The sequence below is a fragment of the Pseudopodoces humilis genome, chromosome 3 (assembly GCF_049639895.1).
Source record: "Pseudopodoces humilis isolate 2021_Gansu_Grassland_sample_001 chromosome 3, ASM4963989v1, whole genome shotgun sequence".
In the NCBI taxonomy this organism is placed as follows: Eukaryota; Metazoa; Chordata; class Aves; order Passeriformes; family Paridae; genus Pseudopodoces; species Pseudopodoces humilis.
The window spans coordinates 78,364,509-78,382,355 of record NC_142202.1 but is presented as its reverse complement, the minus strand read 5'-3'; the positions used below and the strand labels follow the sequence as shown (position 1 = coordinate 78,382,355).

General features: G+C 36.1%; 1 protein-coding gene across 2 annotated transcripts in view; it reads right to left on the bottom strand.

Moving 5' to 3' along the window:
* RNGTT (RNA guanylyltransferase and 5'-phosphatase) overlaps positions 1–17,847 on the bottom strand; it is a 171,845-nt gene that overhangs the window by 113,286 nt on the left and 40,712 nt on the right. For both annotated transcript variants that reach the window (XM_005518195.3, XM_014263722.2), the window contains exons 9-10: positions 14,401–14,536; positions 7,807–7,878 (exon numbers count right to left, since the gene is read on the bottom strand). In XM_005518195.3, the coding sequence (XP_005518252.1) occupies positions 7,807–7,878; positions 14,401–14,536 (208 nt within the window). The remainder of the gene's footprint in view (positions 1–7,806; positions 7,879–14,400; positions 14,537–17,847) is intronic.

Sequence of the window (17,847 nt, the reverse complement as noted above, 5' to 3'; positions counted from 1 at the left end):
TGGGAAAATTCCTTCATCTTAAAAATATTAGTCAAGCCATTTCATACTTGAAAAGATTGTGGCACTGGTGTTTTTAGAATATAAATCACTTCATGGTATTTAAAATAAGACTGTCTAGTATAGTTAGTATGAAGTCTTGTAAAAACTAGAAAGGAAGAGAAAAAAAGTAGTAACAATCAGCACTTATTCACAATGGCTTTCTTAGAAAAGGAACCACCTACGTTGCCTAAACCATGATAGAACTAAAAATTAAGTATCAGCTTGTAACACCTGAAGACTTGTAAATATCCATCATTTCAGTACACAATCTGTCTTTAGATATCTAGTTCATTGTGTACATGGTTAGCTTATGAGTAAGAAACACTGAAAATGTAATACTCATTTCAAGAGAAAGTGGTTTTCTTCCTCATATTTATTTAAATGAGAGAAATATTCTAAAAAGGATGAAAACACACCTTCACATTCTTTCCTATACCATAACAGTCAGCCAGGCTATTCAAACATGTTAGAATCATAGAATGGTCCGGGTTTGAAGGGACCTTAGTGATCATCCAGTTCCAACACTCTGCCATGGGCAGGGACACTTTTCACTAGATCAGGTGGCTCAAAGCCCCATGCAATCTGGCCTTGAACACTTCTAGGGATGTGGCATCCACAACTTCCCTGGGCAAGCTGCTCCAGTGCTTCACAAAACTCACAGTGAAAAATTTCTTCCTGCTGTCTCATCCCAACCTGCCCACTCTCAGTTTAAAGCCATTCCCCACTGCCCTACCACTACTGGCCCTTGTGAAAAGTCCCTCTCCAGATCTCTTCCAGGCTCCCTTCAGGTACTGGATGGCTGCAATGTCTCCCTTAAGCCTTCTCTTTTCCAGACTGAATAACCCCAATTAGGCATGGAAAAGAAAATACTAGTGAGGTCCTGCTTTCAATCTTCATAAAACCAATCCTGAAATATACAGTTATTATATTTACTACATCCTTCTGATTAACTTTTATTATTTCTTTTCTGTAGTTCTCCCCTAGAAACAGGAAAAAGATGGCAAGAGACAGAGAGAAAGCTGAAAAAATGAAGAATTGTTGCTAGATTAATTGTAGGAAAGGAGTAATTAAAACTAAGTTAGGGAAACAAGATATTACAACATTGGAACACTCTCACTGCTTCCTTATGACATTTCCCCAATACTCTATTTTGCGTATAGATTTTTGTTTTGAAATATATCAGACAAGGAAAGCCTGTTTAAGACTTCATTGCCAGTACTTAGAAAACTGGACATGATAATGCAACTGGAAAACTCTCCCCACTGTAAAGTTTTTCACACCTTTCGCTTCAGCTGTGATTTCTGCCACATTTTTGAGAGATCTGAATATTTGCTTGAGACAGAAACTGGGTTTAAGTCCACTTGGCAGTTCCTATGGGAATGACTATCATAAGCTGTGAGCTGAAGGAAACAGTGTTTCTATTTAATCCTAAATTTCCATAGCGTAAGATATGCAGATAAAAAGTGAAGGTTTATAAAGGTTTGAGTCATAAGAAGCCGAAAATTGTTTAACAAAGACACTGAGAAAAGCTCTTTAAGGAAAACTCCTAAGAATGAAGAAAATATTTTTAACTTTATTGTATTTAAGGTTTAAAATATCTCAGTTATTTTCATTTACAACCCAGCTTAAACTTTCAAGTGTGACTTTGTATTTTTTTATAGCAAGTTTCATGGTTTGCTGAAAAAGTATCACATCAGGGTAAGCAAGCAAGAATACAGACACAAACACCTGAAAAATATAAAGGATTTAGTATCACATAAACTTCTACTCTTGGAGAACTACTTCTCCTGTATCCCTCTCTCAGGAGCAACACTTTGTGTCTCTTCCTCTGACAATTAGTGATGATCTGCCATTCAAAAAGTTTCTGGTGAGACATGCTTCATGTTGAGGTATAACAACACTTATATTTTGAGAATAAAACAAGACATGACAGAATTTAATTAACTCCCTTTTGCCTTTATATAATACTCTCTTAAGCTTTCTTTATTTTGGAAAATATGGAAAACAGACCACCTTCACTGTGATCCGTAGTGCCCTCTGGGTTGGGAAAAGAAGGATCAAAGTAATAGGTGTAAGGGAAAGAAAGAAATCAATGGGGTTTTTTATGGACTCTAACCAGCAAGTAAAACTTGCTGTCAAAAAGCTTCAAGCTAATTGCATCACTAGAGAATGCTCCCCAACAACAAGCAGCTTGTTAGGTAACAAAAATAAATGCATGAAAACAGCAAAGACATCCTGGTCAGCATGTACTAATTATCAGTCTTCAACAATAACTTACTTTTGCATGCACCATAGTGAAGGAGATCTTTATTAAAAAGGGATGCAAAAATGAACAGAAATGCTACTTTTCAGTTGTGGTGCACTTTACTGAAACACAGGGAATAACTGAAAAAAGAACAAAGTAGCTGTCTGAAAGTTTACAAAAGAATTAAGATTTTCAAATTCTGCTGTTCAGATGTACAAGTCAAGTTTTAAACGATGGATAAAGGATCATCAACAGGGAAGGGGAATAAGGCAAGAAAGACTTTAAAATGACAACTCGCTATGATACGTGAACCCTACTTCACAGACCCAAAAGCTTCTGCAGGTGCACTCCCTTACTGTGTTGATTCTCCATCCTATAAGCCACTATTTGTTGCTCTTCCTATACTGTAATGCTGCCCCTTTGGAATTTGAGGATACTCAAATGCATTCCCTGGCCAAGCTGCCCTTGCTCTCAATAAACAGCACCATAAAAACTGGAGGAGGAAGAAAAAGCAAACTTAATGCACCTCTCTCAGACTGACAGCAGAAAGCAAAGTGAGACACAACTGAGCGGATGGTCCATATTTCATTTACCTGACAGCCCTGAGCCTTGAAGGAATGAGGTGATGAGTATATTGAGAGGCTGAGAACATAACACGCAGCAGGAGCACCAGTACAAGCATTTGGGTGTTTGTTAGGTAAGTCTTCAGAAGAAATAATCTAAAGGGTGCAAGAGCAAACATGCCCATAAGCATCCTTACTTTCCAGAGTACTATTAGTAATAAAAACATGTTAAATCTGTATTTTCAGGTACACCATTTGAAAAAGAATCTCAGAATTAAAATTAAGGGCAAAAGCGTGACTGGCAGCCAGGTGCATTTGTAAACAGAAGAGATGCAATTAAAGACTAGCATCTCTGAATTGTGCCCTCAAAACTTTCACAGTACAACTTCGAGGTAAGGTTAATAGGCTAGTAAGTGAGAGACAGCATGGACTGTGAGCCTTACATTGCTTTAAAATGTGGTTTGCAACAGAAAAGTCAGACATGGTAATATTTTACAGGGATTTAAAACAAATATTTTTCATGCATTAATTCAATGAGCACATTTGCTGTGGGCAGGATTTACGACCAGCATATCTGTTCACCATGACAAATTTTACCAAAAGCAACAGCATTGCTACACATAATGACAACCAAAGAAGTCTTTATCTTGACTTAATTCAATGCACAAAGTATTAGGAAATTTAATCAAAATTCTATCTCCTATCTCCTTTCTAAGCATTTAAATAATTATTCTTTTTCAAGCATTCATTCTATTCTTACCATTGCAATCTGGTCTCAGAAAAACTTGGCTAGAGTTTAAAAATTTAAAGGCCAGGGTTAGAAAGGGAAAGTTGTACTCATTTTCAGCATCTTTGCTAAGAATGCATTAATTAGATCCTACATCATGCCAGTGTTACTTTTTGTTACTTAACTAAGGAAAAAAATAGTTGCTTAAATTTAGTGTCCATATATTTACAAGTAGCTATTGAGTATTATCTAAGAGAAAGCTTCTCAAAACAAGGTTTTCCAGGAAGAGCTGTCTCAAAGATGACTGAAGAATGAAGACACATTCTTTTGCAGACTGTTTCAGATGAAAAGGGATTTTGACTTGCCTGCATTTTGCCTCTGAGGCAATTAATTATTCTACCGTCAGCTTCCTCTGTTATAGAGGAAGAATTACCCACCAAATTTGAAATTGTAGCTATATACCTGCAGTTACTATAATGTTGAACTCAACTACATACAGACACAAACCAAGAAGCCAGAAAGCAACATGCACTGCAGGGATTTAGCTCTGTACTCATTAAGACTAAATACCATAAGGCATGTTGGGTCCTACTAGCCTTTTATGTTCAGAGGAATATGAAAAATCCAGATTTCTTGTGTGTGGAGCTCACAAAGGTCAAAAGGCATACTTATTTCACTAGGATAGAGCTTTCTTCCTATGAACTTGATTTGAGCAGGTGAGATGAAAGCAGTGAGACAGCAACGCCATATTTTGAGTTGCTATGAATAACAATCAATGCCATGCTTCATACTGAAAAAAATTACAATAAAAATATTTTTAAATCTGAAGAATCATTTGTTTTTCTTGACACAAACATCTCTTGCAAGAAAATGGGATGTGTTACAAGCTTTTAGAAACTAGACGTCACAGAAACAGTAACTAAAAGAAATAGTCAAAGGACTCCAACAACATCCTTGAAGACAAGACTTTTTGCAGCAGCTATATATGGTAAGTATCAGAATTCAATACAAAACTTTTCATGGAAAGAGACAAAACAACTGACATGTTTTGCTTAAGAACTCAAGTATAGTTTTCTCACAATCACCGAAATGCAATTTTTATGTTTCCTTTCTCCTAAGACTTTCCTGTATAGACATCTAGAGCCAATACACACCATGTATGTCAGTCTATTGTCTTAGTTGCCTTTGTTCCTTTCTAGAATGCTGCTATAGTTTATTGCTGACACACTACAGTAAAATCAAAGAGTAACAATAAGCCTCACCAATAACAACATTGATGAAAATCTGTAACAGGTGGGTCCTTATCCACTCACTTTCTCTGCATTATGAATGCAATATTTCAGACGGAATATTCTGACAAAGCCAGAAAACTCTGCAATGCTTAGCTAGCAAAATAGGTCAAGCATTTCAGAAGAAGCTCAGCTAAAAATATCTTCTTTTACGAGACCTGACTAAAACATAAGGTTTGCCTGAGCAAAGGTGTTTATCAATGGGGTTTGAATGTGCATTTCCCCAGCTGCAAAGCTGCATCTCCAAGAGCAGAGTAAGCTGAGTCATGTGGAGGGTGAGACAGAGGACATGCTGCAAATCTTGTAACTCATGATGGACAGAAAGTACAGTAACTCCATCACTCAACTTCAAGGCTCAACTACTTTACAGATCAACACAAACAATACCAAATTCCAGAGCAACCTCTGTTTTGGGGAATTTTTGGAGTAAGGGATTGTTTGGAAGGCGGGGAGGAATGTTCTGTGACCAGTGTTTTGTGTAATTATTTATTTGAATATCTGCTAAAAAATTAACAAAAACATAACTTACACACAAATAGGAACTTACTCTTTCTTGCCATTTACAAGTTATATTACATTTACCTCTCTTGGTGATAAAATTCTGTTGATCATTTCTTGCCAAGCCAAACATCCTTGGGTGCCCATTTTTATAATTAAGCTTCTAAAATTAACCTAAAAACAGCTGTGCTTTTTAATCTTTATAGTAGGGTCACTGCTAATGACTAATGGCTAAAGCCCTGCTTGTACTCATACTGATAACATGATCTTAATTTGTCCTTGACTTTAAAAAAGTATGACATAGTAACTAGCTCATCTCTCTCATTCCCACAGCACTTAAAAACTAAACAAAACCAAACACTGCTCAAAAGCAGATTTTTCCAAAACACTGACAATCCTCTGGAAACCTATTGATCATTTTTCCTGTTTGCCAAGTGGGATTCATCATGTTATGTCTGGACACTTCACTACAAATGAGGGTTTCCTCCTCTTCCACCTCAAAACAAAATTTAAGCAAAATAATTATGAGTTTTGTAAAGTGTTATTCTGCTAATATATGCACATCCCCAAACTGAATAACTGTACACTTCTTACATATTTATTTCAAAGGAAGTGTAACAGCAGTGAATGGCAGGTTAGACTCAAGAGGAGAGCAGAGACAAGGCAGGACATGAAGGTAAATAAACACAGAGCCACAGGTGGAGCAGCAGGAAAATGTAACGAAAAAATGAGAACCTATGAGTGGTTATAGAAGACCATATTTTTCAGAAGAGTACATGGAATTCTTGCTTAGGGAAAAGTCTTAATGGTAGGAGGGATCCAGGAAACTAACACCTACTTTTCAGAAAAGGCTAGAGAAAGGACATTCAGATACAGAATTAAAATGTGTTAACCAAAAGCTTCTAGTCCTAATCTAACACATCTTCCCCACAAACTACTCTTTTTAAAAGCAGCTCTCCAAGTCACAGTATGACTATGCTTCCAAGAATACCTAAGCAATTTGGTGACTGGTACCATGCCTACACTTGCAATTTCCACTTACACAGCCTGAGCTGAGTAGTACCTTACTTAAGACTGGAAGAGTCAACTGTAGTTTAGAAATGTCCTGTGGTTTACTAATACTGTTTTTGTCCTGTTAGGAGCACTGAAACAATAATTTTGTTTTTCCAGAAGCATTAACAGATACTAGTGTTTTCTCCATGGGCTATTTTGACTTAATTTAACACATTGTTGTAGTTTAACTACAGTAGGTGCTAAACATTCTGCAGCCACTCACTCCCCTGGAACAACACAGGGGGAGAAAATCAAAATGGTGTAAGTGAGGAAATTCAAGGTTTGAGATAAAGAGCATTTCAAAGCTATAACAAAAACTGCACATGCGAAAAAAGCAAAGCAAGGAAGTCATTCACCACTTCCCATGGGCAGGCAGGTGTTCAGCCATCCAGAGGCAGCAGGGCTCCATCACAAATAATGGTGACTTGGGAAGACAAAAGTCACCGCTACAAACATCCTTCTTCCCCCAGCTCTATATGCAGAGTACAACATCACAAGGCAAGGAATGTCCCTTTGGTCAGTTGGTCAGTCAACTGTCCCAGCTGTGTTCCCTTCCCTACTCCTTGTGTACCCCAAGCTTACTCACTGGTGCAGTAGGGTGAAACAGAAAAGGGCTTGAAGCTGCCCAAGCGCTGCTCAGCAGTAACAGAGAACACCTCTATGTTATCAGCACTATTCCATGCTAATTTACAAATCCAAAACACAATATCATATGAGCTACTATGAAGAAAACGACAACAAAAAATGTCTGTAAATGGCACCAGCAAGAGCCCCTCAATGATATTCAAACCTTTACTGTATTTGAAAGCTGGTTTTATGGAAAACAAATTTCCTATTTCCAGTACTGTTTAACAGCTCTTTCTTGCGATCACAAACACTTTATTCCTAGACTCTATTCTCCTTTTCAATAACTTCTGCAAGACATTTCCTTATTATACATTTTCCCTACAGCCTGTGCCACCAGGGGACCCTGCTGCTGAGGGCTTAGCAGAGGACCAGTTACCTGGTTTCAAACAGAAATTTGAGAAGGAGGTGACAGAGCAGCCTAACAAGCATTGTGAAGCTCTGGTAACAAATACACCAGGCTAACTCCTCCATACCCTTCACTGCCTAAATAGTTTAAACATGCTCTAGAAATGGGAAATTTTCCAACAGTGTCTAGCAGACTGTTTCAAATGGCCATTTTTTCCTTGAGCAAGTGAAAGTAAGTCAACATGTATTGTAAGGCTGCTTTCAATATAAATTCTGATGCATTGCTTGTTATCAAGATGCAAAATACTCAAATGCTTTTGGTGTTTATATTTACTTTGAAGCCCTTATTTATATAAATAAGATAAAAACTGAAGTAAGAATTAATAACAAATGATAAGCAATAAAACTGAAAGTACTTACATTAAACTTAATAATGTCATATATCAAGTACCGAGGGACAACCTGTCCATTAACCTTGTCGATGATCATCTCCTTAAAAGAAAAGAAGAGGCATTGGCATTTTTTTTCATAAATATAAAAGAAGAATGTTAACACATTTATACTTAGTGCATATACATGCAACCATGATGCAATCAAACACTGGCCACATCTGTATAACAAAAAATATTTTACAACAGGTCAAGATTATAAAAATATTATTTTTAAACAATGGTGGTCTTGAAAGTCTCTCATCAAGTTTTCTGCAAAACACTAGGAAGCTGTGCTAGGGCTTCCTATTCTGACTGGCAACATTTATACATTAGTTTCCCCACAGCTTTCAAAATCCTGAGTGAATAATGAGTTTTTAAAAACCTCAGTAAGAACTGTGATCCTAACCCAACCAAACACTACTGGAAATCTTGTCCACAGTCAGAAGTAAAACAGCAAGGATGTAAAGAACATTCACATTTTTTGCCCATGCTCAGGTTGGATCTTTTCATTTTAAGAGCATCCTAGGCAGCAGTGAGAGCTGCAATTTGCTTGAACATTGCACTGTGACTAAACAGGATGGCTCCTTCAGACAGAAATATCACAGACAGTCTCTGCATCACTTGAAGTCCACTAACATTCAGTATGTACTGGTAAATCAGATTGAATATATGTCAGGTAGGGAAAGAATATTAATGATCAACATCCAAACACAAAAGCGTTTCCTGAACTTAATGGTAAATACAAAAATACATACACCTTACATGGCGGTGCTTACATCTGTAACTCAGGTTTCCTATGACAGGAATTAGACATAGTATATAGAGTTTGATGAACCAATATGAAGACTAAAAATGGTAACAACCATTGTCTGACAGATCTTTTCCAGAGGCAACTCTGAAATAACCACTTCTCTAAATGCAATCCATCTTCTCCCTCCCTCCCCTACCTGATTCTTGGCTAATATGTTGTATCAGCTACAGATTTTTTTATTTTTTTAATTAAAAAAAAAACCCTAAAAGTTGAAATTCCAAATTCACATGAACAAGACAAAACAATTGAAAACAGTTCACTATGACATGATGAAAGCAAAATCAGGAGCTCAAGAATTATTCCATAAAAGAACATTACATCAACTGTAATTTTGTTTAGTTAATATCTTGCTATTTTTATGTCTTACAACCTTTTAATTTTTCTCAGAATCCATAGATTCTACAAAATAAACCCAAAAAAGGCTGATTGACTCATGTAGGATTAATTTTCAGTCTGTACAACAATAACAAGATTCTTTAATTGTACCTAGCATCTAATCACAATTTGCTTTGAAAAATAAAAAAACAGTTCCGTTGTTAAAACAAAGATTTGTTTTAAGGCAAATGTAAAGTTTGAAGCATTTAATCTAAACTAGAAGACAAGAACATGTTGTTCTCAAAAACCACTAGGAAATCTAAGTTGCCTACTTAATATTTTGGAAACTCATCTTCTGTAAACACAACACTGAGGGAGAGACTGGGATTTCAAAGCCATGTGCAGCATTCACGGTGCTGTGAATCAATACCTGAGTTGACCTTATACATCATTATGCATAATTTTTAAAAAAAATTAAAAATAGCATTAATCCAACAAGTGAAAGCTATTTCTTTGTAATATTACAGTATCTTACCTCTAAAAATTTAGTCACAGGCACTGTCAACATGTGCAAAAAAGGTCTACATAGAAGTGATGTAACAAAATGCCATTCTGCTAGTGCCCACGATTTAGGTAGGACACTGGTGAGCTCTTTGAGGAACAACAGACACAATGCTGCAATGCCTTCTTTGACAATAAATTTTATAACTAACTAGGAGAACAGATGGGTAGGACTCAAGAGACAGAAGGCATGATATGCAAACTTGGAAGAGGGCGTAAAGATATAATGCAAGGGGAAAAAAACCCCAGGATAAAAAACCCACCTGAAATTCCGGATAGTAATCAGGTGAAACAAATAACATAGTAACAGTGACACAAAAGAATTTTGCTTTTTCATTAACTCTCAGCTGAACTGGCAGGTGAAACAACTGTTTGGAAACACATTTAATTGAGCACATATTTAGGATTTAAGGACTCACTTTCTCAGTATGCATATTCAGAACCTCAGCTTTGATGCAAAGCTAGCAATTGTATGCAAAACCCTGAAAACATTTCAATGCCTGGTATTACAAGATTTTATGCCTACTTTTAAAAACCTGAATCTCTGCATATTCAGTTTAAGAAGGATTATAAAATACAACAAAGAGGACCAAGAACTGTTTTTAAACATCCTTTGAAGTGTTTATTTTTAACTTTTTCTCTGCTTCAGACATGTAAACATTTTTATTCTATTACTGATCAAACAAGTCTTTTTCCTCACCTCCTCCCTTCTTTTCCCCCCTCCCCTGCCTCCTGTTCTCTTTGACATCCTGACTGAAATCCCAGCTACTAGAGCAAAAAACAGTAGCACAATATTCCTTAGAAGATGAGATGACAAATTCCTGCACTGCACAACTCCATCATAACAACAACATTCCCTGCTCCATTAGTTACGCCAATACAACTGTCATAAGGCAAAAGCTGTAAAGTGAGCACAAGAATGGTTCAGATTAGAAATGCTCTAACACATCATTATTTTACAGTCAGATTTCAGAATCTTCCTTGAAATTATCAGAATTGGAAAATACACCAAGGAATAGACCCCAGAGACAACTTCAGAGAAGATGGGAAAATGCAGTATTTGAGAAATGACCACAATTAAAATCACTCGTTCTGACCTGAGTAATAACCTGAAACTATAAGACTATATTTAAGCCAATTTTTAGATAACTAAAAATTTAAACCCAAATCCACTCACATGACATGTTAACACAACATAGAAGTATCCATAAGCCACACCTGCATCCATGCTGTTCTCTCTACAGACTCCATGCAGATTTACAGCCAGTATTGTGTGCTTTAAAACTACCTCTGCTATTAGCACTTGTCCATTAGCTGCTGGTTTAGGTATCCCCTTAAACCATGGGCCTGAAGAACAAGGTCCAGTGATCAATTAATGCAATGTAATCTGGAAACACTGCGCTGGTGTTACTCTCCTCGATCTTGTGGTGTTGCAAAGCACAATTGTACAGTATATTAGACCTGCAACAGTGCTAAGAGCTTTTTGCTGGACAAATACCAGAAGAACGGTGCTGGACTGAGAGATCATGGACTTTTTGCCTTGAATCACATCTCTAGAGAGTAACTCAGACTGAAAATAATCCAAAATTCAATCAAAGCAAAGGATCCAATTTTACCAGCCGCTTGCAGAATGTATTTTTTGTTGACACAGAGTATGGAATCAGATCTAATAATGCATCTGTTTGTTGTTCCTTTTCCTCCTGTGCCTTTTCTTAATCCTTTATCCATTTATCTTTAACACAATTCTAGTCACTGCTGTATTTCAGGAATGAAAACAGGCTTTGTTTCTTGCCTTTTTTCTTAAATCTATTTTGCATAAATCTATTTTGCACCAGCTTTTGCAAACTCAAGTTTTAAGTTCTGCAACTTCTGAGACAGCTTACAAATAGGTTAGGTTTCTACTGATACAAAAACATAAATGAATCTTTATCTTCCTCTCCCTTTATGGAATTCCTGGCCCTCTAGGTCTTCAAGTGTGAACAGCATTTTTATATTTAAAAAAAAAAAAAGGTTAAAAAATTGTATTAAAATTGTAAAAGTTATTTCAAGCCTCAGGATGCCTCTGTCTTTTCCACTCAACTGTTCCAAAGCTAAGCACAATGCCAAGAAAGCTCCTGAAAATAGCTAGATTTTTTTCCATGACAGCCAAAACATTTGAACAAAACTCTATGCATTCCCTCAGATAGCACTACGGATGCAGAACACTTGGCTTCTAAAGGAATAAGTCATACTAGTCACCTGTAGGTGAAATTTAAATTAGCTTTAATGAGCTTTGCAGAAAACTTTCTTCCATGACAGTAGAACAACTGCAACTGAAAAGCTGGAGATGAGCACAGAGCATTGCAGATCTGTCATCACCCGAGATGTAACTGATCATAAGAACTGTTTGCAAGTAATTTCAGCCTGAAGTGAACCACAAATGCATCTGAAATTCTCAAAGACAACCACATGAAAGGCTTACACCAGAGGCCTTAAAGCAAGTTAATAGATCCCTGAATGCATGGAAATTGCCTTTATGAAAGTTTCATGTATACTGTCATTCTAAATAATGTTAGGGGGACATTAATCTTTTGTATTCTTAAACCCAGTAGTTGTTTGCTGCATGGCACTGATATTTCTGTTTTCTCTTTCCTTTTTTTCTCATATTTTTAAGAATACTGTAAAGCAATATTGATTAGACCAGCTCATTCTATACTTTCATTCCCTGAAAGAGAGAAAGCTACTTCAAGGACAGTAAGTATGAACTACTTCAGCCTGTAATTAAAGAATTAACTTCAACAGCCCTTCAAGCACTAATTAGCAAAATATGTTAAAAGAGAAAAAGCCAACTTCTTCCCACGGATTTAAAAAATAAAATAAAATCAATCATGCATATATCTAGAGTAAAGGATCATTCATGGAAATTTTCATTTGGCATCAACATTAAACAAATATTCAATTACAAAGTTAAGCTCTTCTGATAATAGGCAAGTCTTATCCTTAAACATGTTAAAGGAATCTCAACTGAAAAAAAAATATTCCAGCAACAGCTTTTTATTTAACTGACCATACCAAAACAAATTTAGAAATCTCTACTATGGAAAGTATTTATCCATTGAAAGGTTTTAGTTTTATTTCATGGTACTTCATTCAGTCAGAACATTTTCATTTCATGTCATTTTGCTTTTCACTTTCTTTTTAAAAAAAAAAAGTGTGGGTGGAAGAAAAGAAGTCACACTAAGACTGAGTTTATGCCAATAAAGTGAAACACCAAACCGCACTATTAAAAGTCAAACTTTTACAGAACAACAAATTAAGCAAAGTTATAGTTCATACTCTGGGAACCTGAGAGTACTTCAGTTATTGTTAAGAGATTTAACCTATAAATCTGGGGAACACAACACACCAGATCAGAGACCTTCTTCCATGCCCCACTGCTACGTTATACACTTATCTCAATATCCCTGTCTTCCACCATGTACATATCAGCCACCTTCACTAAAACATCTGTTTTGAAATACAGAGAATAATTAAATAAATAAATGTAAGAGCAGCTATTTCCCTCAAGAACTAGGAGTGCACTGTATGGACACTAGTAAGTCATTACTTTCTCAAGAGTCTTAGAAGTAGCAAGGGAAAAATCAGCAATACCAAGCTTTTTATCTCAAAAGTATGGAACCTAACGTATGTCATTATGAAAAATATTATGTATATCATTAGGAAGCCGCCTGGCTGAAGAGGCTCCTACCAGACACAACAGCTTGTGCAACCACTTCTGAGCTGACAGCATGGCATTTCTTGCACTATGCTCTCAATTTTTCAGTGAAGCAGAGCTGGTAGAAAATATTCCATTATCTGCTTCTCTGTCCCTGAGACAGTACATTGTTCCTTGCAATTATCCTCGCAGATTCAATTTATACATGCTTCACATGTAAATGTGTGTTCAGTAAGACACATCATTCACAGAAGCGACATTTCAAGTAGAATGCTGACAACAAGGGCCTAAGAAAGGAAAGAAAGTAAATACAGACAATATGGCTGAAAAGTGCATTAGGCTTCAGAGGATCAATATGGAAGATCTCAGGTACAAAAATACTTCATCAAGCTGGAGTTACAGAAATGTAGAGTCTCCAATACTACTGAAATAAAATAGGAAACTGCATTGATCTATTAGCAAAAGAGCTAGTGAAATTCTCTTGGTCATGTGAAATAGGACAGTCAAGAAAGAAGTAATTTCTTCTTGTGGCTGTGGCTCTGAAAAGTTTGCCACCAAACTTAGTCCAGCCCAGCCTCCAAAAGACAAATCCGTATGTTTTACAGCTTGTTTAACAACTGGCTCAAAAAGTTCATTAGCAAGTTTACGTAATTTAAATTAGCATAGCAACTTAGAAATGTTCTAGCCTTAAAGAAGTATAACTAAGGCATTTCTAAATCATTCAAAAATTCAGATCAGCTGAAAATAAAGGTGACAGCAACAAAGATATCAATTCACAGAAGTGTATCAAAACATGATTAATTTATCAAATTTTAGAAGTATATTCCATGAGCTGTATAAAATTGACCATGATTACTATTCTAAAATATAAAGGTCTAGCAAGAGATGAAGTTCTGCAATAAATTCTTTTAGCTTCTCTTCAAGCCTTTTCTCATATTCAGAGAATGTGATCTCAATACCTTGATTTATTTCAAAGACAAACAGCTCCCCCCAGAGCAGTCATCAGTACTATTCTGTAGGTAAGTCGTTTCTGACAAAATGCAACTCCCACATTCAGCCAGTGACTGAATTTATATTTCTCCTGAAATTCTATGATTCACCGATCCAGGCCTAAAAATTTGTTTATTAATTAAAAATGCTGTTTATGAACAGAAGCAAACAGCACTGAAATTGTTACAATAATTACACAATATGCTCCTTACCCCATCTAGAAGAGTGTTTGTTAGATGTGTGCGAAGATCTTTACGAAACGGAAACTCCAGGTTGGACACATGAAAAATGGAATTGTCTCTATCAATCATATAAACTTCATTCTTGCCATCGATCAGCATCATGTACCTGGAAAGGCAGTGTTAAGATATTATAATTACAGGTATATCCTCAAAATCTCTATTACTTTGTTTTATATTAAGTGTTAAAAACAAGTAATCATGACAGATATTATAAAAACACATATTTTAAAATGATTTTTTTACATTTAAAAGTTTAAATCTGTAAACTAACCAAAGAGATATCCCAGACCATATGATGTAGTTCTCAGCAATAAAAAATGGGAGGAGGAGGAAGAAGGGGACATTTGGAGTTGCGGTGTTTTTCTTCCCAAGTCACTGTTGAACATCATGAAGCCCAGCTTTCCTAGAAATGGCAAAATACCTGCCTGCCAATGGAAAGTAGTAAAAATTCCTTACTTTTCCTTATATTTTCTCAACCCTTGATCTTTCACACTTTCAGTCTTCTGATTTTCTCCCCCATCCTGTTACAGACAGGAGAGAATAAGTGGCTGTGAGTGCTTAGTTGCTACAGCATTTTAACTAGGCCACACCTTAGATATTCCTTTCTCATGGCCAAACACTTCAGGGCTACAATTCTTCAACTGAGTCCATGTAATAGACCTTTTAAAGCCCACGGAGAATTTTCATGGGTATTCTGTATGCAAACAAAGGTTTTGTTAAGTATACCTCTCTGCATGCCATCTTCCTCCATAACTAGATGATCTGGATGGTCCCTTCCAATCCAAATCAATCTATGATCCTATGATTTCTATGATTCTGTATCTTACTTCAGAGAGATGCTGAGAAACAGCAATTGCTGACTTTGAAGACAGAAAAAAATCTTGTCTCAGGGCAGTGAATTACTTTTATGTAGACCTATCTGTCTGGGTCTCATGGTAATATACATGTCTAACTTAGGATCTGAACAAGTTCCCTGCTTAAGACATTAAACTGATCCAGATATGTCTCATTTTGGAAATAGTTTTTTTGAGGCTTTTTTAGCTGAATGGCTGAAAGCTCCTCTAATCTCCCAATTTAATAAACTACTGAAATAAAACTCTGAATGTGGTCCAAACAACAGAATTTATCAAAGTTCTAATTACTACCAACAAAAGACAGAAAAAAATTTGGTCAAGTATGGACTGACAAACAGAAGTGTTCTATGAGCAGCTAATAATTGAAAATGTGCAAGAAGCAAGAGATAGGTAAGGTTTTGGTGAAACTGAATTTATCAGTTAATGAGGGATTTGAGCTGGGTGGTTGGTTGAAGTTTTTTGCTTGCTTGTTTCACTCAAAAAGCTTAAGTTCTTGTGCTTAATATCAGGTTTAAAGTTTTCTTCAGATGACATTACAAGCATTCATGGAGAAATCTTGCAGACTGCTGAACAGTGTATTTCTGAATATTATTTCCATGTACCAAGGCCATTTATATTTTAAGAAGTTAATTAAGGTATTAGCAGATAAGCACTTACACCAGAATAGAGAACACGCCTCTGGGCAACACCACAAAGGCAAAGAAAGAAGAGCGATGATTTCTCAAACACATTCACTAGAGACAGAACACAGGAACTTAACTGTCATGCACTGCACTGCCCACTGTCAACACTACTTGCTATTACAGCTGTACATTTATTACTAATTACCTCTATTGTGTGAGCACCCAAAAGCTCCAATTAGTAACCAGGCCCCATTGTTTTAGTTCCTGGGCAAGTACACAAGATGACATGGTCCTACATCAGATGGCTCAATCCGAATGTAAAACCAGACAAGTAAATAAAATAACAAAGGCAGAGCAGCAATAAGAGCAATAACAGAATTACTCATTCACCTCTGAAAACTATACATGGAAGAAGAGAAATATGTTTGAGCTACAAACATCATCTCTCAAAACTGTCAGTGCAACCACTACAAACCAAGAAATTCTGACAAATAGAGGGTCACAGCATCCATGCAGATTAATCTCACAAACAGATAAAATATCTAGCCATAGAAATGATAAAATCTAGTTACATTAGAAGCTACTTTTAATTCACTTCTGATCCTGAGGCAAGGTCTGTTATTAATTCTATATTAATATTACTACACAATAATTCAGGAAATAGGATGAAAATTTCATTAACAGAGTGACAGTTCTTGGTATTAGACAAACAGATCTCCAAATCACTTACCAGAGTATTAGTAACTTTAATTTTTAAACTTCAAAAAATGTCAACCATCAAATAGTTTTCAGAAATCAATTATTTTTAGCATACCCAAATAAAGGCAACTGTATCAAAAGCTCATTTACCTCCACAGAGATCCTGTATTGTGCAATCCACATCAGTTGGGCCCCAAAGACAAGCTAAAAGAATTTTTTTATTAGACTTCCATTTTCAGTTGAGTTTGTTTTGGTGGTGGTGGTTAAATTTTTGGTTTTTACACAATTTTGAAGCTGACATGAGCTACACTGAAAATCCAAAGTTAAAAATGGAGGTTTCTCCTTTATGTGGAGGTTTAGCATTTTTCATCATTAAATTTGAAAGTACATTTCAGGAAGATATTACTTAATGCATAAAATAAGGTAAATTACTTGGTGTCAGTCAATCTATGGTCATTGAGATTAAGGGACAAGAACAGAACTGCATTTCCTGATCTCCAAATCTGACACTGTACCCACTGTACCCATGTGGCCCCTGCACTCTTTTCCAAATTATTAGGATTCACAAAACTGGATTTTAAATACTCCCCCAACACAGTACCTCACTACACAGGGTGTAGTGCTTACCAAAACACATTTACCACAACATTGATTGCCTATGTTCACAGAAGTTTTGCCTCCAACTTTGATTTTGTGATGCGCTTTATCTATGTTTAACTTCTTTCTCTCAGCCAAAATGACAGCAACCATCTCAGCAGTAAGCTTACATATGTTAATTTTGTGCTTTTAAAACCTTGAGTATAATATAAAAATATAACACAGCTTCTTCAAACTTTAAGATCCTATCTTCTGAGCTTGAGTTCAGCACACAAGTGATTTTCTGAAAAAAAACCTACAAGTAGCAAATGGATTAGAAATACTGTTTCAAAGGAAGCTTAAAAATTCAGCTCCTCTAGGAGCTTTCTTTGCCCTGCAGTATTTCTTTAGACAGGCTATATCAAAGACTATTTATTTCGACACAGCACTGCCATCACTACTTTTTTTCATTTTCCTTTCTAAATATGCTTGTGTCTGTACTATCACATTAAAGAATGCAAAATACAAGAAATTCCATCAACTCTAAGCACAAAATACATAGCAGCTCTCCATTCCGAAGGGAGTTCATTACACAGCCTGGAATTCAGTCTTGTGAAAGTGCTGCCCTCCCACACAAATAAGCATTACCCAAATCCGAACAGCAA